Source organism: Myripristis murdjan, chromosome 1, assembly GCF_902150065.1.
Source record: "Myripristis murdjan chromosome 1, fMyrMur1.1, whole genome shotgun sequence".
In the NCBI taxonomy this organism is placed as follows: domain Eukaryota; kingdom Metazoa; phylum Chordata; class Actinopteri; order Holocentriformes; family Holocentridae; genus Myripristis; species Myripristis murdjan.
In genome coordinates this window covers 27548895-27576390 of record NC_043980.1, presented here as the reverse complement: position 1 = coordinate 27576390, position 27496 = coordinate 27548895, and the positions used below count along the sequence as shown (strand labels likewise).

The following is a 27496-nucleotide window of genomic DNA, read 5'->3' as shown; positions in this document are numbered from 1 at the left end:
ATATGCCTATTTTAGACATGGGATTTTAAATCAACCACAGATTTTGGGATATTTTCTAGCACCGCACACGCTGCATACATTTTTATCCATCTCTTCCCAATTTTTCTTGGGCGTTATAACAGGTGAACGTAACAGGTGAACATCGCATGTATCAGCCAGCAGCTCAGCGTATGTGTGTCGCCGCACGTAATCTAGGGGTAATTAAATCTTGGGCAATAAGGGCCACAGATGGAGCTGAGCAGCCTGGGATGATGGCCTACGAGGAGGAGGTGTGCCAAGTGCGCACAGCGGACTGCACCGTAGCCAGAAGGCATGTCAGTGCAGTAATGTGTGAACGAGGCCAAGAGGTTTACTTTAGGAATCTATTTCTGTGGGTTTCCTCGGTCCAAAGTCACCTGGCAAGCTGTTGATATTATAATGTTGGATGGAGAATGACGACTGACCGTCTTCCTGCGCGTAAAAATGCACGCTGCACGTTTACCTGGAGTTACGCTTTGTTTTGTTTTGTTTTGTTTTCTTGTCTTTTCTTTTGAGAGGTGGTGAGTAAGGAGCGACTGGCACGGAAATATGTAGGTTCACCTCGACTTCAGAACTCGCAATGTGTAAAGGAGGAATGGGTCGCCAAAATGTAAGAACTTTTCTCCTTCAGACACTTGTAGTGTCGTTGTGCGCGCCGGCGCTCGGACAGGTGTACAACCTGACGCTCTCTGTCGAGGAGGGTTTGCCTGCTAAAACCATCGTTGGAGACATTGGAGCCGCTTTAAGCAGGCCAAGCACCGGGTTCTTCATCTCAGAGAGCAGAGACTCCTATGTTTTCAGGGATTTGGAAATAGATGCGGACACTGGTATAATTTCTACAGCCAAAATTTTGGACAGAGAAAGTAGAGATAAATATGAATTTGTTGCAGCCACCCTTACAGGTGAGATGATAAAGGTGAAGATAGTGGTGAGGGATGTGAATGACCATTCTCCTGTATTTTCATCTGAGAAGGTTGACTTAGAAATTTCAGAATTAAGCCCCCCCCGGGACCCGCTTTCAGCTTGAAGGTGCCAAAGACCAGGATGAGGGTGAGCTTGGAACCCAAGGGTACAGGATTGCTGAAAGCGAGATGGGGGAATTATTCAGCATTGAATATCGCAACATGTCTGATAACCCCTTCAACCTTGACCTAATCCTTACAAACAAACTTGACAGGGAGGTAAGGGACTCTTATTCCCTGACGATTGAGGCATTCGATGGGGGGATCCCTGCCAGGACAGGACGGCTTCAGGTGAACATTCACATCTTGGATGAAAACGACAACCCACCCGTGTTCAACCAGACAGAATATCACGCCTTGGTTTCTGAGGATGCCCCAGTAATGTCTGTTGTGTGTCAGGTGCTCGCCACAGACCGGGACCAAGGTGGCAACAGCCAGATCACTTACGAGATAAACAGGCGCCAGAGTGACTCAAATGAGTTTTTCTCCATCAATGAAACCACCGGGGTGATCTACCTCAATAAACCACTTGATTTCGAGACTCAATCTTTTCACGAGTTAATCATCAACGCGAGGGACAATGGTGCTCAGCCTGAGTACAGCAGCACTTTTGTAGGCGTGAAGGTGCTCAATATCAATGACAACAGCCCCACCATCAATATTCTGTTTCTCAGTGAGACAGGGGATGCAGTGGTGCCAGAGGCAGCAGGTATTGGGGAGTATGTTGCCCGAATTTCAGTGTCGGACCCTGACTTTGAGGAGGGCAGGATTGCAGTCACTCTTGAGGATGGTGATGGGAAATTCACCCTGAAGCAGACCGATGATTTCCTCTATGCCCTGTGTGTCAACAGTGAACTAGACAGGGAGGAAAAGGATCTGTATGAGTTGAAGATCCGAGCGTCTGACTATGGGAGCCCACCTTTGAGCAGTGAGAACGTCTTTCTAGTGAAGGTTGCAGACACCAATGACTGTCCCCCGGTCTTTGAACAGAGTGTGTACACCATCGCCGTAGCTGAGGACATTCCTCAGGGCAGTTCCCTCATCCAGATGCAGGCTCGGGATGCAGATGATGGTGTCAACTCAGACATCAGCTACTCCATCCTGACGTCTGAGCGGGGCAGCCAGCTGGTTAGTGTTGACCCGAAGTCGGGCCTGGTCATCACAGCAGCCACACTGGACAGGGAGACAGAGGCAGAGCTGTGGTTTCTGGTGGTGGCAGTGGATGGAGGGGAACCGGCTCTGTCGTCCACAGCTACGGTCACTGTGGTGGTTGAGGATGTAAACGACAACGAGCCTGTGTTCCAGCAACAGCTGTACAGTGTTTCCATCCCAGAGCACACCAGGATTGGAAGCTGCTTTCTGCAAGTATGTAGGGATACTTTATGCTCAAATGTGTAAAATCAAAGAATTCTCTCAAATATATCAACTAGTGAGGTTCTAAATATTTGGGCCGTCTGTGCAAAACATCTACCACTGTGGACGTGCAACCTCTTTCTCTCTCTTGCTCTGTCTTGTAGGCATCTCATAAGACAAAAGTGCCCTTCATTCTCCCTATGCACAAAGCCAACAGTGTTCTTCCTAAAGGCCCTGGCTGCTCATAGCACACACACACTCACACCCACATATACACACACACCCTTTCCAGCTCAGCAGTGCTGTCTTTAATATGACAGATGTGACGCCTGGTACCACCTTCCTTGCCTGGCACCGGCTGAAGCGCATTACAACAGAAGCCTTAAACTCTAAAGCCTGATCTCTAAACAGAAATAACATTTCACACTCAGGTCAATTCAGTTCAGTTCGCAATTCAAATGCATCTGATTGCTCAAGCCCTGAACAACCATTCCCATGCAGTTAGTACTGGAGGCAATATGCTGCTGAGACACTGGTGTGTATAAACTCTGCCAGTAGTAATGAGGTCAGAAATGAAGAATTCAGACTAATTGCAATCAGGCTGTATTTGCATGTAAAACATTAAGGGAATCAGAAAAGCACGCAAAGTCCATTTGGAAGAGTTTAGGATCCATAGAAACTACATAGATGCCACAGAGGCAGGAAGATACTTTGATGCCAGTGAGAGATATTTTTCTGTTTTACTATGTGTAAAGGAAACAACAGCAACATGGGAAATCTAGCAACTACAACTGCATATAAGATATTTTAATGCCATGAAAATACACTAGTTGTTTATGAGACCAAAGGGGCTCAGTTCTGCATTAAAATATAGAATTTGAATTGTCATTTTGCATATTAAACGCACAGCACAGGAGAGATTTTACAGTGTGTTATAAACCTGTATGAGAAAGCATAAACCGGGTTGTGAAAACATGGACACATAGTGTAATCTAAGATATAACTGAGGTTCAAAGGCAGGTTTGGTTCTTACTGTTGCAGACCTTGACCCCCTTGCTCTGAAAATTTCCTCTGATGTGGGCTCATAAAGTCCAAGATGATATCACTTTTATGACTGGAAAGTGATAGTACACTGGGAGTCAGTCACAGGTATTCAAAGACATGAAAGCAGTTCTGCAGGATTTAAGGGATGCCGCTGAGACGTTTGACTGTTTCTTGTTTTCCACCACAATGATAGTCTTACCCTGAACTGTGGGTTTTTTATGGTTTTATTATGTTGATCATCTTTGGCACAACAAAGCTATTATTTCAACAGAAGATTACTATTAACCCTGTAAAGCCATTTGTATCATATATGATACACGATATCAAATAACACATTCTGTTTTCAGTTTAATCAGTACTTGACCAAAATACTGTTGTATACCTTTGAACACTTCCCCTGTTCACCCTGGACCATACCATTGGTACTTCAAGTACTGTCATATATGATACAACAGAAAAATCGTATGTAATAACATATTTTTTTTACATTTTGTTATAGGACTAAATAAAGGGTTCATTTTCAAAAAATTGGAATTTTCTTCCAATTCTTTCATAGTTCAGGCTTTATAGGGTTAATAGATGGTACATTTTAGTATTTTGGCTACAGTATTTAAGAGATCTGTTACTGAGGGTTGAAGAAAGATATTGCAAAAGAAAGAAAGTAAAATGTATGATGCAAATTATTTTGGAAATTCATTTTCAAGTACATGCAATCAAAGAGTAAAGTAGTGAGATTGAGCAGTGTGTGGCATACAGGCCTGTGTTTCAAGAGAGACTCTAAAATAAGAAAGATGATAGTGTTTCGGATTTCACACTTGTGTTTTCTCATGATAATTAGGTAACACCAAAATAATATGCTATTTTGTCCACATCCCTCATAGTTAACCAGAACTAGCTGTGCAGGGGACCAAGAGTCCCCTTTGTGCTCTGCTCCTACAGGATTAGCATCAATGTTTTCAGTTCTAGCTACCGCTGTCCACTGTCCTGATGTACTGCACCCAGTTAATACCAGCTACTTAAATGCAAATAATCAGTGGAAGAAATAAACAAGCTAAAGCATGAGTTTTGTGTCAAAGTTTTGAATCAAATTGCAGATTTGGCGTCAAGTTGAAAAAAAAAAAAAAAACTCACTAACCTTTAATAGTTGTTCATTATTAATAAGTTAATGACCAGATAGCAACCACCTCATAGAGGAAATAGAGTATCTGCAATGTGATTTCTGACTACCATCTTTTGATCAAACTGCTCATAAATACAATTCTGTCTCAGCTTGAACTCTGGAAGAAAGTATCCAGTCCACATAATGTCGCAAAGACAATATCCAACCTCCTCCTCCACCAAGCACAAGTTATACTGCTGACATTTTCATGAAGATTTCAAGATGATCTTCATTCATCATCAGCGTTATCCTTCACCCAGCCTGTGGGGTCATTCTTATCCTTAACTGACAACAGCAGGGTGTCACACTTAAAGAGGCTCGCTGTCTTCCTCTAGTGCTGTCAGGATGTTTGTGTGACCAGATGGCAAGCTTTTATTAGTAAAACTGAGACACTTTACATGCCCCACATAGTGTTTTCCCAATGTTTAAGGTTGGTGTTTCATTTTATTACGCTGAAATCTTTATGAGAAAAAAAGACAGATATTTCTTTATTTTTCAGGTTGTTGCCACAGATGCAGACAGCCCCGAGTTTGGTACCCTGCGCTACTCTCTGTCTGACGGTTTCGACAAGCCAGACAAACACCTGCTCTTCCAAATCGACCCACAGACCGGAGAGCTGTGTGTCTCTGAGGATATTGACAGAGACACAGGACACACAACCCACGACGTTCTAGTGAAAGCTGAAGATCCAGTGAGGGGGCTTTTATTTTGATATGCTGTATAAGGGGGCTTTTCAGTTTTATAGTTTGATTCTAAAGCTTCAACAATTTGAGCATGGCAAAAATGTATGACCTGCTCCATTCTCAATCATCAGGGAGGGCTGAGTGTGCAAACCTACGTGCACATTGAGGTGGAGGACCTCAACGATAATGCTCCAGTGTTCAACCCTGAGCAGTACGCCACCAGCATCAGCAGCCATGCACAACCCGGCACGGAGATCCTCAATGTCATCGCCACTGACCAGGATTCAGGCAGGTTCGGACAGGTCACCTACGAGCTCCTTCCTGGCGACCTGTCCACGTTGTTTGCACTGGAGAAAAACACAGGTAGGCAAGCCAAAGTTTCTCTCAGTTTTGTTTAATATTTTTTCTGTATAATACAGCAAGTGAGACACATAATGTTCAGTGACCTCCATTGTGGCCTCCACAGTTAGTGATGTGCTCAGAGAATGAGTATCTTTCAAGAAAATGAAAATCCTGGACAGGACATTCATTTAGATATATAAATGAATGAATCTAAGCCTCACCAAAAGAAAAAGATCACATAATACAGTTAATAAATACATACTGTGAGGGTAATATTTTAGAAAGTCATTCTCTGTAGCTGTCTGTATCACACCTAAGCCTACTGTTTGGACAGCAGTAATTGGGCTGAACAGGTGACAAAGCCCCTGTAATCAAATCAGCTGCTTGTACTACACACAGTATTAACAGAGGACTGTAGTATTTAAAAATACAGAAGTAAGTGAATCATTGATTATGCAACATTTTAGGAGTGATCACATGGAGAATATGTTTTCATAGGTGTAAAGTCAATGAACTGCATCTAAATGAAGCTTGGATTCAGTGACTTACACAGCGAGACATGACACTTACAACCAAACACCAGTCTTAACTACCATGTGTCCTGTGAGACGTGAAGTCCTGCTAATTCTGGGACAAACAACGACTTACTTCATGTAAGCCTTTGTGATATGATTGCTGGTGTCACTTCACAGTAGGGCTACCTGCCTTATATCCCCTATAGCCTGCCTTATATCCCCATCAAAATGCCCATTGGCTATAACACCAAATAGTCAATAAAATACATTCTATAGGAGTACAACAGCCCTTTCTAAAAATGTGTCTTTTGAAGATGTACTACCAGCACATTGTGGTTTTGATCAACTAAATATCAGCCATAGATTTTATTCCCCATCTGTACCTTGCTCCAGGGGCTTCCTTATTAAGTGACCCTTCCCTCCATGGGCCTACAAGGGAAACTTAGGCGGCCAAAATTAGTTAGTGTCTGAGCCATGTATCTTTACACAGACTGTGTACCAGAGCTGTGAGCAAGGTGTTCATTGGTATAGAGTAATAATAATAACTATACCATGATAATCATAAGTAGCAATGGTTAAGTTTGAACAAAATCAATCATCAATTCATTCGAAGGACTTTACCAAGATCACAAAATACATATACATTGGATAGATCATATTATTTTGCTAAGAAAGCCTTGACAGTAAAGCTAAATGTTGCCTCTATTTCTGTCCTTGTAGGGGTGCTTTACCTAACCTCGACACTGACCCACCTGGGCACTGCCAGTGTGAAGCTCTCCATTACAGCCCGGGACAGTGAGGGCCTGACCTCAGCCAGGCCTGCAGAGGTCACCGTCAACGTCGTGCGCAGCGCCCAGGCCCCAGCTGTGTTCCAGAGGTCACGCTACACCTTTACCGTGTCTGAGGACGCTCAGCCTGGAACCTCAGTGGGCACAGTGGAGGCCATCAACCCAGCCAGTGAGTGGAGCCACTGTTCATGTGCCCATATTTTACCAATATTTGGGGGTTGATGAGAAAGCTGTTACCATTATTGCATTTAGAAGCATTTAGAGTACGTTTTGATGGTAAAAAAATAAACTTAACAGATTCGTTTTTCAGTTCTTCATTCAGAATTTGTCTTTTTTTTATTTTTTATTAAAATGGCATTACTTTACCTCTTACTTTAAAATGGCATTAATTTTTCTTACATATTTTCTTACATTTTCAGTCTTCTATTGCTATTTTTAAATGGTGTACATCCTAAATATGCTTGAAAAAAAGAAATAGATTTATAGTTGTAAGAACAGAGAAGCAGTCAAGAGTGCATTTTAAATCAGTGACTGACAACATACTTGACAGCAGAAGCCATATGACCATGGCGTGTTTGTGAAGTGGATAACACAAAAGTGCTGCAATTTGTACTTTTAGTAAACTTCGTAATATACCTGTTTTCTTTTTTAGGTCAGTTGAAGAAACAAAGTAATTAATTTCTTTCAAAAACAACTTTCTCCAACAGTTGATTTTCATTAAGGCAGGAGTGAAGGAGGGCTCATCTGATGAATGATTGTGACAAAAAGAATTAAGTGAACTTTGTAACAGCGACTCAGTCCTGCTGGATCTCACTGTAAAAATAAAGAGGAAAGTAGTAAAAAATTAGTAATCTCATTAGAAGTAGAAGTCTCCAATCTGTCTTATCAAATGAACAGATGACAAAGGGTTAAACAGCTAACCCTTATCAAATCAGTATATTTAGCGTGACAAAGATAGCAGACACCTGGAATAAGAAATATTGAAATATTGTTATTATAATAGATCTTTTTTTCACAGCAGCCATTCTGACATGAAATAGCAGGTAAATAGAGGTGCTGCAAATTACTTTTTCAAGGTTCTCTTCCATTTAGGTTTATCAGACTCTTTACAGTGAACCAGCATGCACAATACCAGGACCCTGGCTCTGTTAGACTGTAATATAACCTTAATTAATGTCATTAGTAGCTTCTATTCATGTCAAAAAGAGTGCTAGGATCTGTTTTATTTGTTTTGTGCTATCTTGTTTGATTGAGATTGCATTAGCTCTCATTCTTAAGGTTGATCAAACTTGTTTAACATTAACCGGAAAAAATCAACATCAGGAGTGCTAATTGAATTTTGAAAAGGAGCAAATGAAATACATTAGCTTGCATTCTGTGTTGTATAGTATTTTAGCTCCCCTAGAATGGAATGTCCACTCTGTGGAGCGGTTCCCCAGTTTTCTCAGATTATCCCTGACAGGCCACTCGGTGTATCGTCACCTACTCCACTCAGTCCCTTCAGCAGCCAAATCATTCAGTGGCAATCGGCTATCATTCAAGGATGTCTAACCAATTAACAGATTAACACTTCAACCTAAACCAGGAAACATGGGTGTTGTGTTGAGTAGCCTTAATTCCTGTGGAGCTTAACTGTTCCCTGCTTCTTACAGTAGTTTGCAGTCACAGTTTAAATGCAAAAACACTTGAAGAGGATTAAAGGATCCTCTGACTTGCCGAGTAATTACTTAATGCTACCCATGTATGTGTGTGAGTGTGCGTGTACCAGGTATTACTAATGTTGTGGGGATGTAAATCTGTTACAAAGTTGTGTTCTGGGGACTCATCTCCCTTATGGCAACAAAAGGTCCCCATAAAGTCCCCTTAGTGAGAATCGTTAATTTTAGGTTCACGACTTGACCCTAAAATTAATTAGACTGACATGCTGCCCAAATATTTGCACTATCTCTGACTAGAATTTATTTGTCTTTTCAGACTCTGTGGAGCCTGTCTCCTATCGCATCTCTTCTGGAGACCCCCACGGCTTGTTCTCAGTTCACCCTGAGTCTGGCCTGATCACCAGCAGCCAGCCACTGGACCATGAATCCCAGCCCTACGCTCTGCTCGTTCTCCAGTCCTACACTGGCACCTCTCCTGTTTACAGCACCACCCAAGTCAACATCACCATTGTCGATATTAACGACAATGCCCCTGTCTTCCCCAAAGTCAGTGACACGGTCACAGTGTCCCAGAACACACTCCCGGGGACAGTGCTGTTCATAGCCCATGCACATGACTCAGACAGCGGTGCCAATGGGAGGGTGCACTACTACCTAATGCCAGGGGAAAGTGGCAGCAATGGTGTTTTTGTTGTTGACCACATCCTTGGAACTGTAACATTAAATCAAAGTTTACACTACGATGCTCAGCAGAAGTACATCCTTGAAGTTGAGGCCAAAGATGAAGGGGAACCATCCCTTAGCTCCTCCTTGACCCTCACCGTCAACATAGACCACACTACTACTGAGGAGAGCCTGGCATTCGAAACCTTAGTCTACCAGGTGGAGATAGGAGAGGGATACCGAAAAGATGCACGGGTCATCCAGGTGAGGGCGCACCGTAGTCGGGGAACTCACTTATCTAACTCAGGCCTCACATACTCCTTGGAGCCAGAAGGAGGGTTCCCTCTGCCTCCCTTTCGGGTTCACCCACAGAGTGGATGGTTGTATCTTTCCCGCAGCCTGGACTATGAGTCGGAGCCCATGTTTCGTTTCAGAGTGCACGCCACAGCCAGCGACGCTACGCCAACCAACACCACAGCTACAGCCACTGTAACAGTGCTGGTGCTGGATGCCAATGACAATGCCCCAGTGTTCAGCAGTCAGGTCTACTACTTCACAGTGTCAGAGGGGCCAGCGCCTCAAGGTCTGGTGGGAACAGTCAAGGCTGTGGACAAGGACTCTGGGAAAAATGCTCAGCTGTCCTACATCCTGCTCTCAGATGGGAAGCACTTCCGCATCAACGCCAAAACAGGTAAAACACTCGCAGTGGTTACACCAGAGTGGTAAGATATTGCGTTCATCTGTGCAGCATCTGTACCTGTCACTGTCTTCACTGCACCCATCCAGGAGAGATAATCAACTGGGTGGCACTGGACCGGGAGCAGCACAGCCAGTACACTCTGAAGGTGATGGTGACAGACCAGGGCCACCCACGCCTCAATGCCACCACCACTGTTCACATCCTGGTCACTGACATCAACGACAACCCTCCACAGTTCATCCACCTGCCTGCCACCAAGGAGCTCAGTGTTCAGGTAGACAAGAGTTGTTGTTTTTTTGAGGTTTTTTTCACTTTACGGCATGAATATACGTGTGAGTAGACATTATGATTCTAATGAGAATGTTACAAGGTGGGAGAATTTACAGAGAAATCACAGAAATGTAGACAAAAGCAAATAGAGCTAAGAATATAGGGCTTAAACCTGGGATTATCAGGTTCTAGTCTAGTCTAGTGTAGTCTATTCTATGTTACTGGCTTCTCTTCCCTCGCTTTAGACAGTTTAAGGCATGATGATAAAACTTTTCATAGAGAAGTGGCATCTAAAAGAGTAAACTGATGAGCTGATTTTTGTGGGTTTCTGTGGTGTTAGCCGCAGATAGAAAATGTACCACGAGCACTGAGCTGTGAAAAGGCAAGAAACACACAAGATAGCACTGGTGTACTTGTACTTGTGTGAAATGTGTTTATGTTACAGTGGACTTGTTTCTTGCTCCAGTGCTCATGCTTATTTATTTGTTGCAGATGTGGGCTGGCCTACAGGCTGGATCCTTGGTGGCAAATGTGTTTGCAAAAGACTTAGATGCAGGAGAAAATGGAACCGTTACCTTCTCCTTGACCACAGGTCAGTAGTGAATCTTGTGTTTGTGATGAGCCTCTGAGTTTGTGTGGCATAAGCTCCCTGTATTTCTTTCATTTGGTCTTGAAGATGACGGCCTTGGAGACTTTGAGATTGATGCTCAGAGTGGAGACATCAGAACCACGGCACTTTTCTCCCACAAGACTGAAACACACTACACTCTGAAAGTGACTGCTAAAGACAACGGACCCTCACCTCTGGAGGAGACTGCAGTCATTCATATACAGGTACAAACCTACTACATACTTTGATTCCTATGAGTGATGAGTTAAAACTGAATATTTAGCTCATCTTGAATGACAGTTTTTGATAAGTAGTCTGTGTATTCAATAGTGGCCATCGATTTATGGTGCTCGTTTTATTCAGATTTCTGGCATATGAAAATATACTCCATTTCAGTTTTGAGTCTTTAAAACTCTTGAATGATTTTGTATGATTATGTAATCTCCAGGTTCTTGGAGTCGAAGCTCACTTTGGCGACTTTGAGCAACCAATTGTAAGACGCTTTTCGGTGAGAGAGGACATTGAGCCCGCAACTGTTATTGGCTCTGCCCGCATTTCAGACACAGAGAAATTCCAGTATTCTATCGCTGAAGGTGATGGCGGGGTTCACTTCGGCATTGACACCTCTTCTGGCGACATATATATCAACCAGCCGCTGGACTATGAGTCTGCCATGCAGTACTTCCTGGTGGTACGTGCTGAAGATGCAGGACTCGCTCCCAAAATGAACATGTCTGTATTTGTTAGTGTGATAGTGGACGATGTAAACGACCACACCCCCTGGTTCCCTGAGAAACTGGTCACTTTTGGTCTCAGGGAGGACGCACCTGTCGGTTCGCTGGCGTTTGCCTTCCATGCCAAGGATGCTGACGGAAGCTGGTCTAACAGTGCCCTCCGCTATTCCTTGACCTTTGACCCTGACTTGGGACACTCCGAGTCATTGCCACGCTTCCCCTTTGAGATCGACCCTCACACAGGCAACCTGACCGTGGCAGCACCTTTGGACCGTGAGACCACCCCGAGCTTTGCCTTCACTGTAACTGCCACTGACCAGGCGAAGAGGAAGGTCGACCAGAGACAGACATCTGTGACAGCTCAGGTCTTCCTGCTGGATGTGAACGATAATCGCCCAGTGTTTACATCATCGCACACAGTTCAGGTGCTGGAGGATACAGAGGTGGGGAGTCTGCTGCATCATGTTGTGGCTACAGATGGAGATCTGAGTGAAAACGGCTTGGTCTCCTATATCGTTGTTGCTGGTAACAAGAAGGGATTCTTCACACTGGAGGAGAAAACAGGTATGCTTTGTAGAGCACATGATCAATGAATTATGATGAGATTAATATTGTTGATATTTCACAAATGTTGCAGATAGAACAAAAGTTAGAAGCTGTTACAAGCATATCCAGTATTGCAAAAGAAAAGATTCACTCATTTCACATAGCAAGTAGCAGGGGATCTGACAGGACTTTGCAAACCACATGTCAGACAATCATGTAATTCACTTCTTGCATCAACTTAAGGAGATGTTTTAAGATTCTGATCTCCATTACTGAAACCACAGTCAAAAGGGGTTCATTGCTGCAGCAGATAAGTTATAGATAGAAATAAAGATACAACATCATCTCTTATTATGCTAATAGTATTCTCATGGGCTAGAAAGAATTTAACTCTCGGTTTGCTGGGTCATGTAGTAAAAGAGGACATAACTAATAAAAATAGCAGTGGTTTTTGGAGTTTTGTCAGACCACATCAAATTGCTTTCACATGAACAGCTAATGGAGCGTCCTGGTGGCTCAGCTGACTAAGGCATGGATTGTGTGGGATAGTCTATGTTTGAGTCTGACCTGGGACCCATGTTGCCCATTCCCCTGCCCCCTTCTACTACAAACTATCAGATGAAGCAAAACGGTTGTGTAACATGTGACAAATAGAGAAATGGTTATTTACAATTCCTCAGTCTCCAGCTGGGTGACAAGGATGAGGAGGGTAATGAAAAATCCATATAGGAGCAGCTTGTTGTTTGGAGCCAGTCAGTTCATCGTCAAAGTCTGAGGAGCATAACATACTGAGTAGCTGCTGAACCAAGGTTTCCAGTTTACTGTATATTACTTCTGATAGTTTCAGGCCATTTCTGCTGGCAATAATGGGAAATTATTCCCCCTTCTGGCCACTTTTTGTAATTCTTTTCCATTCTCTGTAGGACTCCTGTATCTCGCCGCCCCTCTGGACTACGAGGCCCAACGTTCCCACCGCCTCACCATCCAAGCAGCAGATCAGGGCCAGCCCTGCCTCTCCTCCACGCAGACCCTGACAGTGGAAGTCAGGGATGTGAATGACCAGCCTCCTGTCTTCCAGCATCACATCTACAATGCCAGTGTGGCGGAGAACAGAGGTCCTGGAGAACCAGTGGTTAGGGTCTCTGCCACAGACAAGGATTCAGGTATAGTAACTGTTTTGCAGGCTTCGATATCTCTAGTTAACCATGTTTAAGTTGCCCACGTCATGTATAGTAGTAGTAATAGTAATTCACAATAGTAGTAGTTATTCACACCAGGATAGTGTTTAAATCAAAATGGTGGATTTCTAAACATTTTGCATAGCTGGTATATCTGTTGAACAAGCTGAGTTTTTTGATGAGCAAATAATGTAATGAGCCAAGTTCTTCTCTAAAATTTTTAGCTATGTTAAATTTGGCAGCTATGAGATGAAACGTGTTCCTCCTTGAGGAAGTAGAAGTAGCTGGACTTGGTGACAGTATGCATATGCAATACCTAGGTGGCAGCATTAGCCTGTTAGGTGCTTTATGCCTATCAACATAAAGCCAAATGACAAGGGGAGGGAGGGGGACATTATAAACAAAACAAAAAACAACCAAAGGGCAAGGCGTGTTTGCTTCACAGGAATTTATGAATAAAGGCATCTTTATTTATATGGCACACTTTTATACATAAAATACAAATCAAGGTGGCTCTCAAAACAGTACAGAAGTGAAATTAAAGACAGAAACAAAATAAATAGATTTAAAAAAAAAAAAAAAAAAAAAAAACATTTAACAAAGAGATTAAAAAAGACAATAGAAATAACAAGTAAAATTATTGTTTTTTCTATTCAGAAGCACATAACCAATCATATGTCTAAGAACGATAACAGGGCTTCTAAGAGTAAAAAGAGAAAATTTATGTTCATCATTAATAACACATAATGATAACACAACGCAACACAGCAACAGCTCATGTCGGCCTCAACACCCTGTTTTGTTACACTCCATTAGCAGCTTGATTGAAACCAACCACCCTGTGTGTTGTACCATCTGTTGCTTTTTCATATGCTAGTTTAACTGTACATCACACCAAATTACATTCATCTGAGCCCTAATCACATTCTCAGATCTACACATCGGCCCTGTTTATTTTAACACGTTGTGCACAGAGCCTCCTAAATCCCATTTCTTCCCTGCATGTTGACAGTATGAGTCCTTTTTAAATAGTATTGGCACAGGGAGGTGAAGGGCATGTGGTAGGAGGATCTATACAGGAGGGGGTTCAATGTGAACTAACATTCTTGGGGGTGAGAATTGTCCAAGAACAGCAAGCACACGGCTCCTCTGGGAGATTTGAAAGGTCCTCTCTTGTGATGATTTCCATAATCCAAACCATCTGTGCTAATAGGCCCGTGTTTTCATCTGTCTCCTCACATCGCCTCGTCTGGAACCTGTGGCATGCTCGGCCTGCTCTCCCACCAGTCTTATTTGATTATCATTTGTGCTTTTTCACCAACACTCCCTAAAGATGGCAATTGTTTGTGCCTGTGCTTGTCTGTGTATCCACTTTCCATGTGCTGGAGTCGGTCATTTCAGATTCACAGTATCAATGGATGTGACAGCTACCCTTATATTTTTCTTTGTCCATTCTACATTTAACTTATAAACTAGCATTTGTTGAATGAATGTTCAGAACTATGGAGTGATTTTTACTTTAGAATAACTATGCTCTCCTTGGGGTCATGAGCAAACTGTAGATCATGTAAATCTAGAGCAAATAAAATTTTATTATAAGACTTTCATTGCGAGATTTTACCAACACATCAGATTTTCCTGGTGTATACTCTTACACATCCTAATAAAAACTCCTCTCCATTAGAGCTTGGTCTTGTTGCAGCTTCTTCCTGTTAAATCTAACATATTACATCCAAGATTATGTTGACTTTGCTTGTTAACCTGACTTTATTGTGACACAGAAAACTGTGTATGCATATCCAGAAGATTCTAATAATTAGTGTTTCAATACTATTTCAATACTATATTGGTTCCCTTTTTGGCATGACCTCTCATCCTTTTTTCTCCCCGTCAAACACCGTCACCCCTCACTGTCCCATATCCCTGAGAAATGCACCACTGCTCATTGGCCACTGCAGCTGTGCCCCTCTTGACCGGGCTTGACAGTTTCACTTTTCTCTTACAATTTCTGTAGGGATCTTGTGAAAGTGAGCTGACTTTAATCACATGCATAGTTTTGTAACAGCTGTTTTTTAATGGTTAGCTTCACCACCGACGGTTGCTTGTCTGTGTGACAAGCATATACTCCAATGCAGTGGCTCTCAGCCTGAGGTCCAGGGACCACCAGAGGTCACTGAGGGGGCAAAAGGGGTCCCCAGAAAAATGGGGAATATTTAAGTTTCACTATTATTTTATTGACTAGAAGTTAGCCCAATACAGAATGTATCAGAATGACTATTCTCTTGATAGGTTTCCCACTCTTCACTGTTAATCTGCCAATCTACAGTATAGACAGTTATGGAATAACTAAATCTTATCAGATGGGGATGCCTGGGACTACATTTTATCAAATATGGGCCTGCAGCCTGATGTGTACCACTTTGGGAGTCCTTGAGAACCACTTATCTAAGTCTATACATCTTTAGTGTAGCTTCTGTCACTTTACAAGTGCTTGCCAGTGGCATGACTATACAGAGCCATGTAGCCAGCAGTGGGTGTGTGTTTGTAGACTCACAGGGTCAACAAAAATGCTGCGTAAATGGGCCAGACTAGACAACAGCGGGGCTCAGACCCCGACTTTCAATAATATTACAGAACAGGGCTCAAATAAAGGTCAGCCAAGGCCCTTCCCCCCTGTCATTTTTTAAAAGCAACAGATTATATGGAGTGATTTATACCGGCGGTCCTGTTTTCAATTTGGAAATCAGATAAGGCCTTTTGGAAATGAAAGGGGCTGTAAACATGGACCCGAGCTAATGAGGTGCTAAACTGAAACTTGGGACGGGGATTTTTATTAATGTAGTTTAAAGCTTAGATTAAAAGCAGCGATGTCAAATTATTTTAGCATCATCATTTATATTGCACAAAACACAGTTTTATTAGCTTTGATGGAGAGCATGAGCATGTTTTCTGGAGAGTAAGGCAGCACAAGTCTGCGCTATTTTTTTTTTTTTTTTTAAGACACAGCTTACCAAGAAGATTGTTTTTATGTACAAACAATATCATTATAAAGACTGTGTGAATTGGCATTTTCATATCCACAATAATTACTCTGATAACTTCTGATCAGTTTCATTTTTCATTCACTGTGTAACAGTTTAATTCCCGTTTTTTTATTCTTTAAAATGAGGATTTATACTCTGGCCTCTGGAGCATATTAAAACTTTTCCTGCCCGTCCTACAGGTGAGAATGCAGTGGTGTGGTACAGTCTGCTGCCTGGTCCGGGCTACGAGCTCTTCAGCATCGACCGTTACACCGGTGTTATCACCACCACCTCCAGCCTGGACAGAGAGCAGCACCAACATTTCACACTCAGAGGTAAAGCACACACACACACACACACACACACACACACACACACACACACACACACACACACACACACGACCTAAGACCTATTAGGCTCTGTTACACCCAAGACACAGCAGTAGTGCAGTAATAAGTAGCTGTTAACATTCATTTGATAAAATGTACATTTGGAATATATTGCTTTTGTCTTGTAAAAACCTCATAACGGCAGTAAGGTGATTTTCATGGTTTGGTATCACTTGAGGGATCACATGGGTTGATAGAATTATGTGACCCTTGGCTGTGTAACAGCTTTTCAAAACCCCATCAGATAAATAAAAAAAAGTCTTAGCTTTTCTTAGCTTTGATGTTTTAGAAGATGTTTTTGAGATACAAGTTTATAACCCGACAGCAACAGATCAGTTTGAATAGGCCAGAGAAACAGCTTTACTGCATCATTATAGAAATTCATATTATGGGCTTGGTAAGGGTCTCATATGAAGGATACAAGCACAACTTTGGACCCATTTTTTAAAAGTCTGTTGTTCTGCAGTTTGCAAAATGTTTTTGTTCAGCTGCAAATGTCAGTCAGTGCTTGGATTGGCATATCTTTTGCAGCTCAAGGTTCTAAAACATCTAAAGCTATCAAAATAAAGCCAAATGAAAATGCGTAGTGAAGTAGCAAGAAAATATATCTAAAATATCCAGAAAATATCATCTTCACCCTCTCTCAAACACGTAGTTTTCCCACTGTTTCTAATTTCTTTCCTCTTGCTTCACGGCCAAATTCATGAAGGATTCTGAGTTTACCGTGTGTATGAAAGTAAAATTATTCAGCAGATTGATTTATGTTAAGGAAACAGTAGACATTTAAGGGGGTGAGTTATAACTCGCTTTTATTGAGTGTGCTGCTGCACCTTATGGGTCTTTTCAAATGTTTATTTTTTTCCTCTCTCATGGGTATATATATAAGTACATTGAAAAGTATTCGGCAATGTTTAATGATAAACTATATAATATTTGCACAGTCGGGAGTATAACGAGCAATTAAGTATAAATAAATATAATGACAGGAAAGGCAAGGCGTCTTGAGGTTGAGCCAGAATCACACAGGGGGTTATTGTGAAATATGAAAATATGTGTGGACAAGTTTCACCGGCTGCAGATATATTTGGGAATGAAAATACCATGTTCATATAAGCAAGTATTAAATACCATTGTAATATAGTTGACATAGAGTTAGTTGGTTAGTTGTTTTTGTGTTTTTCCCAGAGTCTTTGGTCTGTACTGCTAATAAAAACAAATCCAGCATACATGGAGCTAGCTTTTGAGAAAAAAAAAAATATTGGTTCATTGCTCTGTTTAGGGACTGAGAATACCAACCACAACGGCACTGATGTAACGCTGGTTGAAGTGGATCAAAAGATAATTTGTTTTAGCATAAGTGATTTTCCACACACTGCTCATGTAACACATATGAGATTTTCATTAAATATGTAATTGTTGAAGGAATGCTGTATAGACTTTGCAACAGATTATAGACCTCATGAGCTGCTTTCCAGTAAGCATATTTAATGTTTTTTTCCTATTCCAGCTGCTTTTGATGGATAACTTAATGGCCCACCATCTATAGGTGGAGAATTTATATGGAATCGAGCCTAACTCAAATGAAAACTGTAGATCATTGGGGCTCTTGTTTGAAGTGGCAGCGGTTATGTTTTTGCTACTATTAGAATAAATCAACATCATAAATTTCATCTCCTTATATTAATGTCTGAAGCCAGCATGTTTAACCCAAATTGCCTTGCTTTAGTTTTCCTTCATTATCCCTGTCCATTCCCTTCCTCAGTCCAAGGTCGTGATGGCGGCACACAGCCTCTCTCTGGCACGACCACGGTGCTGTGCTCCGTGCTGGATGACAACGACAACCCTCCAGAGTTCATGCAGTCGTCCTTCCAGATCAGCCTGCCAGAAAACCTGCCGCCCGGGCTCATCCACACTGCTCAGGCCTCCGACCCAGACCACGGAGAGAATGGAACCATACGTTACTCCATACAAGGTGAGGAACCCAGAACAGTCGTCTCCATATCAGGCTATGCATTTTATTTTCTATGTTTTGTATCATCACAGGTTGACATAATAAACATTTCACTTTGCCTTTAGGTGAGGACTATGGTGGTCGCTTCGTCATCAATGCTCATACAGGTGTTGTCAGCACCACACAGCTCCTGGACCGGGAGGAAAGACAGAACTATACACTCACCATACAGGGCCGTGACTGTGGCCCCACCCCCCTCAGCTCCTCCACCCAGCTTCAACTGGTACTGCTGGATGAGAATGACAATGTCCCCGTCTTCACCCATAATAACTACAGTGCCACCATCACCGAGGGCCTGCCTGCAGGAACTGAAGTCCTGCGTCTTACCGCCCGGGACGCTGATGAGGGACCCAATGGGGAAGTGACCTACTCGTTGGCAGAAGACAGCAGTCAAGGGGCCTTCTCAATTGAGGCGTCCACTGGAGTGATCCACACCACCAGACCTCTGGACAGGGAGAGCAAGGCCCAGTACACCCTCAGAGCTGTGGCAACTGACGGGTGCACCAGGGGCCCACAGAGCTCTGTGGCACTGGTGACCATACAGGTGGAGGATGTGAACGACAATGTGCCAGTCTGTGGCCAGAGTCCCATCAACGCATGGGTTTCTATTAGGACTCCGCCAAGGCAGGTAGTTACCAAAGTAACGGCAACAGACAGAGACCGGGGTGAGAACGGGACTGTACAGTTTAGCTTGACCAAGGAAGACAATGTTCTGGACCTCAATCGTAGGTCAGGAGAGATTTCACTCAGAAGGCCGCTGAGAGCAGGGTTCTCTGGGAGGAAGCTGCAGGTCCTAGTGGCAGACCGAGGAAGACCGGCTCTAACTTCTACTTGCCTGGTTTTTGTCCATGTAAAGAGAGAGCAGGAACAGCTTCAGTTCACAAGTAAAGTGTACAACGCCACTGTCAGCGAAAACAGCACAGCCGGTATGTCTTCCCACTTGAATTCAGATTGTTTTCATACTTGGCTTGATGAGGTACTTTATGCTCCTATTCAATATTCATTTTGTCTTTGTTAAGGCACATGGATTGTAAAAGTGGAAGCCAATGATCAAACCAACAATGGACAGAGGATCACATATAGCATATTCACTGGCAATGAGAATCAAATTTTCACCATCAACCGTTACACAGGTAAGAAGCTTATGACCTCAGTTTACTGAAAAATACAGTATTTCCTCTTGCTTATTTGAAGATGTTAAAGATTTTTGCTGGATTTCAATTTGCTGTTAGTAGATTGCATTCTTTCATTCTTTGTCATTTGGCTAGGGAGCTCAAAGCGCCTTACTTTCCATAAACTATCCAGAAAACAACCTCTGCTTTCCGGATCTTCACACCCTTGACCAACATGCACTTTATTTATTACTTGTGGGACCACACTACCTCAGTCACTTGCACTCTTGTAACGTATGCAATGATTCTGTTTACAATTTTTTAAGTCTTTTGTCACCTCTTCATGTTTGCTCTCATCATTCAGGTGAGATCAAGTTGCAGAAAGATGACTCTCTCGACTTTGAGACGAGCCGTCAGATCCAGTTGGTGGTGCTGGCTGACAACGGGCTGCAGACAGCCCACTGCAGGGTCTTTATCAGCCTGTTGGACATCAATGACAATGCTCCGGTGTTTGAACACAGCAGCTACAGAACATCTGTCTGGGAGGGCCAAATTTACAACACCTACATCATGCAGGTACACACTATAAATAAAAAGGTCCGCTATAACATTAGTAAAACCAAGCATATATGTCATATATTGTATCATATTTCATAGTCTAATAACTGATCAGTCAATATCATTAATATTGTTTCTGTAATGTCATAGGAAGTGTGATGATGACTCTAGAAGATACTGCTTCTCTTTTTCACTGCAGGTGTTTGCATCTGATGCTGACAGTGGTGCGAATGGCCAGATCAGATACTCCATTGTGTCTGGCAACCATAACAATGCATTCATCTTGGACTCTGTGCGTGGGATCCTTGCTACCAATGTTTTACTGGACCGCGAGATCATTCCCTCATACAAGTGCGCTAACTTCACACATTAAAGAGCATTATCTAACCATTAATGGCAATGTATGGTATTCTGTTAGAATAACAAGATTAATATAGTTCTTATTATGAAGTTACTTTAAATGGGAAATCAGTTCCAAATAAAAGCGGTTACATTTTATGAATAAACATCATCATCAGTACACTAGCCATAATACTCATCACATCATTTTGCGTCATCTTTTACTCGACTTATATTACAGGCTGGTTCTGCAAGCAACAGACAGGGGGAGCCCTCCCCTCAGTGGCACCACCACCATCAGAGTCCAAGTGGTGGACGTCAATGACAATAGCCCTGCCATCCCCCCCATGGAGCCTGTGGTTATAGCAGAGAGTAAGACCAACTCCATCACTGCCTCTGCTTTTGGACACAGAATCTCATTAGAAACTGAACACCTTGACACATACATCTGTTATGAACCATTTACCTGCTGCAGTATGTGATTGATATCTGTGACTGACATCTTATGACATCTTCTGCGTTATGTTGTGCTGTAGATCTGCCAGCAGGGTACATGGTCACCCAGGTGACTGCAAACGATGTGGATCTCAGCTCAACCATCACTTACAGCTTTGCAGACAACAGCAGCGTTGACGGCTGCTTTGCTATTGACCGCTACACTGGTGTGGTAACCCTGACACAAGCCCTGGACTATGAGGAGCAGACAGAGCACAAACTGAGAGTCTGGGCATCAGACTCCCTCCACCAGACCACAGGAGACGTTACAGTTCAAGTGCTGGATGTCAATGACAATGCTCCAGTCTTTACCCAGGTCTCCTACCAGGTACAGACCTCTTCTGTGATATTACATGACATATTTTTCACAAATTTGTCAGTTTGTTGTACACATATATACTGCCAGTTTGATCATAAAATTGAAATAAATGTTTGTTATACCACCCCTTTGCATGGTTTGGTTTACAACTTGGAGACCACAGTTTGTTGTATCATGGTTTTGTAAGGAAAAAATGAACTGACTCAGAACTCAAGTACTCTGTTTTTATACCAATAATGCAACGTAAAACCCTGAATAGGACTTTTGTCAGTGTTCGGTAAAGGTTGTGCAACAGAATGCCTTTATATGTGGCTGATAGAAAAGTCAGCTCGGCATAATGCTGTTATTAATCAAAAGGAGCATTGAATGTTCTGCATTACGAATGTGTTCACATTGATTTCACATCACACTAGAATTTTCAAAAAAAAAAAAATCACCAGCAAGAACTATAGTGGGAAAAATCATGGTTCAGCATCACACAAGCATAGTGCAATGAGCCAAGGGAGTAGAATTACAGCTTTAGGGCTTAGTACAAAATCATTACTCCCCTACTCAACTGCATCACTCCATTTTTCACCAGGAAGCTAAGTACTTGCACATCCTCAGCTAGTTCCTGCTATAAACATTATACTCACTACCGTACATACTGTATTTGGCTGATTCCCTTGCTACAGACATGACGATTGTTGGATCTCTCTTCCAGGTGGAGCTGCCAGAGCTGACGTCAGCCAACACGCTGGTTGTGTCAGTATTTGCTACTGACAGAGACTCTGGGCTTAATGGCGAGGTCTCCTACAGACTGCTCTCATCTCCTGCACAGGGATTTTACATCCATCCAGACAATGGTAAGAACAGCTCAGCAGAAACAGAAAAGACATGCTGGCATGGCTCACATTGGCAACAAAGGGCGAACAAAGTGTCAAACAACTTTGTTCATTAATAGTCTTGTCCTTCAATACATTTCATTCCTCTGAGTGTGCAGTAATAATTCACTGATATGAAATTTACGTAGACTGAGATCATTCTCCTCAACATAAACTGAACCCAAGCACAAAATCCCTTAAAATTCATGGCTTAATCTGTAGATCTTGGAAAGTCACTAAACGAAAGAAAGAAATCCCAACAATGATACAAAATGTGCTCTACTTCATATGCTTCATTCTGTCAAATGTTTTAAAGCTATTACTGCATGCTTTACAAGTTTCATGTTTTATGAGTCTTTGGCAGCCTGATTTTCATATTCATCTCTCAAGTTCCCTCCATTAAAATCCATTTTTCTGGCATGGCTGAAGGGGTGCATGCCAACTGAAAGATTTTGCCCGGTTTTAAGTAACTCGGCATACAGTATCAAAGGTTGTTTGGAGTATTCATTCTGCCAGTAGCGCTCTGTTTCTCCATTGTTTATATTTTTGCAGACTTGGATGTGCAAATGAGTACTATGGATAGGGAGAGAGAGAGGAGTGAGATTTAGCAGGAGAGACAGGCAATTAGAGGTCATTGAGATAAAGTACTGCTAAGGAGCCAGGCCTGTCCGATTATCTCCCATTTAAAAAGTCCCAAAAGCTATGAATGAAGATAAATTTAACAGAGTCAAGATTTACATGCCAGCACTTTGCAATACTGGCCTGCATGTCTTTTCCACTCAAGAGTAATTTATGGGCTTCTATCAGGTTTGAACCCTAAAATTTAATATCTGAAAAATGTGTTTGCTCTGTTTTGTGGTGAAGGGTACTAATGGGAACTGAAATTTGCATCAGTGTTGAGTAAAGCTCTCAGAATCCTGAAATTTTATATGGTGCTTTCTGTGGTGCTTCTCCTTTTTTCCGTGCTTGTGTGTTTCAGAACAACGAATGCTGCTGCTGCTGCTGTAGGCCTTCAGTGTTAATAAAGCCAAGCTGAGATATTACACTGATTAGGCCTACTAATCAGCTGAGACAGACAGATAGTTTGACTGTAGATTGTTAAACATCCCTATGGCATAGCTGTGTTTTAAATTATTTTTACATTTCAAAGTCAATATTTTTATGGATTTACAGCATACCAATTTCACAGAAAACAATCCTTTGAAAACAGTGCATTTGAAAACAATTCAAGGAAAGTGATTTATTGTAAACATATTTGTTTTGCAGGGTCTGTTTTCACCAACAAGCCTCTAAATGTCATCACAAACAGCAACCTGATCCAGCTACTGGTGGAGGCCAGAGATGGGGGAGATCCCGTACGCTCTACAATCACCTCCATAGATGTGCTGATTCAGGACGCTAATGACCATGCACCTCTCTTCCAGCAGGACACCTATAAACTTAGTGTCTCAGAGGACACCCCCACAGGCACCACTCTACTGACCGTCTCTGCAGAGGACCAAGACTGGGGTCCTGAGAATGCATATTTGGACTACACCATTATCAAGGGAAATGAGGACAGGCAGTTCTGTTTGGAAGTAAAGGTTCACACTGAAAAGCAGCAAAAGAGTGTTGGAAAACTTGTCCTGTGTAACCCTTTAGATCGTGAGACCACTGAGACATATGCACTAACAGTGAGTGTGTCCGATCGAGGAACACCTCCACTGAACAGCTCCGCTGTCATTAAGGTGGCTGTGATGGATTGCAATGACAACGCTCCTGTTTTTGTCAGCACAGAGTACCATGGTCAGGTTAGTGAAAATAGCTTGGCTGGTACCAGGCTTTTGCAGGTCAGTGCTCAGGACCCTGACCTGGGAGCCAATGGCCTGGTGCGTTATGACATTATCTCAGGGAATAGCAAAGGTCACTTTAAGCTGGACCCTCACTCCGGTATTTTAGTGGTCAATCACTCGCTTGACTATGAGGAAGACTCGAAATATACCCTTACCATTCAGGCGTCTGATGGTGGAGAGTCATCTGAGGAACGTAAGGTGGCTTTTACAGTGGTTTTTATAGCAGTTCTGGATGAGAATGATAATACGCCCTACTTCATATTCCCTACAGTTAACTGTTCTGTGTTGGAGAACCTCCCAGCATTTACCCCTGCCTGTTCTGTCTACGCTGTTGATAATGACTCTGGGCCCTATGGCCAGCTCACCTACTCCATTCTGTCCTCCTGCTTCATGGACTATGGTAGTGGCAGTCCTGACAGGAAGGAGGCCTTTGCCATCAATCCCCTGACAGGTGACATTCACACCAGACAGACCTTTGATTATGAACGTGAGAGTGAGTATTGCTTTGTAGTTGAGGCCAGAGACAAAGGTGACAAGGCGGCCACGGTGAAGGTGCAGGTTACCATCAAGGGAGTGGATGAGTTTAGTCCTGTCTTCACCCAGAAAAAGTACCACTTCCTCCTGCCTGAGAACGTCAGGCCAGGAGAGACAGTTGGCTTTGTGATGGCCATGGACCATGATGGAGGAGTGGATGGGCTGGTGGAGTACTCTCTAGTAAACCCCTCACCATTTTTCTCCATTAATAAAACAATCGGTGCCATCTTTGTGTCAGGACCTGTTTATCGAGCAAGAGGCAGTCGTGCAAGACAGGACATTGTGGAGCTGATGGTGTCCGCAAGCAGTCCCAGACTGGACTCCAGGACAACCACCTGCTTGGTGTCCATCAACATCTCTTCCTCGGCTGAAGCGCTCATTGGGGTGCCACTCAATGTGCACATGCTCAGTCTGTGTGTATCACTAATGTTGTTCCTTCTCCTCCTCATCATTTTTGTGACCCTGGTTCTCCGATGCAAGATCAAAGAAGCTGCTGTCAAAAAGGCTGCAGCAATTGCTGCTAACTTGAACCAAGACACAGGCTCATTTGGTAGATCAAGTGGCCAATCGCAAACTGCCGTCTGTTTGCAGGAGCTGAAACGGCCCAACCATGTACTCACAAAGATGGATATATCCCACCCATACAGGCATTCAAACTCAAGTGGTCGTGGTTCAGCGGAGGGTGAGACAGCAGAGGACCAAGAGATCAAACAGATTAATGACTACACTTACCACAAAAGGACTGGATCCATGCACAGCAAACAGACCTCACAGATCCCAGACTCAGCCATTCCAGGTGACAGTGTCTCCTGCCACTCTATTGATGGAGGGATGGAGCACATACCATCCATCAGTAAATGTCTAGTCACGGGAATGGCCAGTGCTGAAAGCCTCCACCACTTCAAAGAGGAGGGAGGAGGTGAGGGTCTACTTCCTGCAATTCCTGGGGTGAGAGACTTGGAAGAGACCATGGGGTTAAGAGGGTACATCCCCCTCTCTGAAGGACTTGCCTCCTCAGGGTCTCTCTCTTCACTGGTGTGTCCAGAGGAGCAGCTCCAGGGTAGTTACGCCTGGGACAACCTTTTGGACTGGGAGCCACGCTTCCACTCCCTGGCCTCCATCTTCACCGATATTGGAATGCTGCCTGAGGAGGAGCTTCAAGGTGGCCGTGAGGACTTAGCAGCTGAGGTGAGCTATTTCATGCACCCACCACCCCTGATAACAGGTGTGGCTCAGCCTGGCATCAGGAGTGTGCCTCCGTGGATTCCGGGGCGCATACCCTCCCTGAGCAGGAGGCCTTCTTACCCCAAATACGCCTATTCTCCCTTAGCCAGGAACACAGGACTCACACCTTCAGCTATGACACCTAGTTTTTCCCCATCATTGTCCTCTCTCACCATCAGGACACCCAGTGCCTCACCAGTAATCTCAGAGACTGGAATCAGGGGTATCAGGCTAGATGCAGGACCCCTAACTGCAAGCCTCTTGGAGGCAGAAATACAGGTATAGACTGAACAAGATTATGACATGAACATATTCTGACACTGGCGTGATCCATGACATTCAATAAAATCTTCCATTCTGACTCTGAAAATATTTGTTCAGCTCAGTGTTTGCCTATCTCTGTGTTAAACACATATTTTTACCCAAATTGTCCTCTGGCACGTGCTATATTCACTGGACACCACATAATACAGACTCATGGGGCTGAAGTCAGGTACATGCACAAAATAGAGTTATAATGGCCTAGAATGGGGTTCATTTCATAACTTGCCTCTGTAATAAAACTAACATTTGGAACAGCCTGAACTCAGTCTTGCATTATTGTCTTGTAATGCAGTACTTGGAATAAGAGCAGATGTTTGATGTTTGAGTCAGCAATTAATTATTGAATGTTTTATTGTAAACATGTTTGTATGTGTAGAAAATGAAACACTTTGTTATTGCAGTGGGTTGTAGCCTTTCAATGGAAAATATTTCAGAGTCAACATTAATAATGAAAGCAAAAGGCAGTCTTGTTCTGTGGTTAACTGTATCTTCTTGGAACCATAAAAACCAGGGGTTTCATTTAAGACCAATTTTATGCTACTTCTCATCCCATTCCTTCATGCATTATACCACTAAAATACCAGTAAAATCCCATGTCAAACAGAAGTCACTTATTTCATTCCTACAATCTTGGACAGTCAAATCGTGATTTGAAAATTAGAAAGTCTTTCAAAGCTTAAAAAAGTGAAGAATCTCATGATGATATGATCAAGAAATAAATCCTAAAGCTGCTTCACTAACACCAATTTTGTGGATATAATGTGGTTTTCCAGGTTTTACAAGGATAATAAGCATATTTTCTGCTACAGGTTAGTATGACAACTGATTTTGATGAAACAGCTCCAAGTTTTGCCTGTGGAGGATATTGCAGACTAGAGTCCTGTGGTTTCTAGCTTTGGCAGGGTTGCACATTTTCCCATTAATAAAAAAAGGACTGATCTCTTGACTTTTTTGTGTGTGCTGACTGTAGTCTATGGACACTTTGTTATTAAACAGCACTTTACTGTATGGTATGTACAATTTCCAAGAAACTGAATGAGTCTTAAAATTAATAAATGTGTAAACAAGTTTGCCGTGAAGTCCCTTTTTTTTCTCAGATTGAGCATTTTACAGTATACTAAGCGACGCTGCTTATCCCTCTACAACACTCAGCAGTATTGGTGCTTGGGAAGCATTTATGCGGACTTGAACAATCAAGCACTCTTCCTGAGTTTTACACTGCTTGGCTTGGCTTTAGAACAATCCTA

General features: G+C 42.8%; 1 protein-coding gene across 1 annotated transcript; it reads left to right on the top strand.

Annotated features, from left to right (window-relative positions):
- The first annotated feature begins 251 nt into the window (after nucleotides 1–251).
- dchs2 (dachsous cadherin-related 2) lies at nucleotides 252–27317 on the top strand. Its single transcript, XM_030056110.1, is given in 22 exon segments — nucleotides 252–314; nucleotides 689–1018; nucleotides 1020–2345; nucleotides 5036–5227; nucleotides 5351–5582; nucleotides 6797–7033; nucleotides 8839–9876; nucleotides 9972–10159; nucleotides 10648–10747; nucleotides 10832–10989; nucleotides 11214–12063; nucleotides 12969–13208; nucleotides 16447–16581; nucleotides 18401–18610; nucleotides 18715–19575; nucleotides 19669–19782; nucleotides 20126–20337; nucleotides 20519–20670; nucleotides 20900–21030; nucleotides 21195–21481; nucleotides 22176–22317; nucleotides 23602–27317. Coding segments are annotated over 22 exon segments (9807 nt in total). The 3' UTR covers nucleotides 26211–27317.
- The last annotated feature ends 179 nt before the right edge of the window (nucleotides 27318–27496 follow it).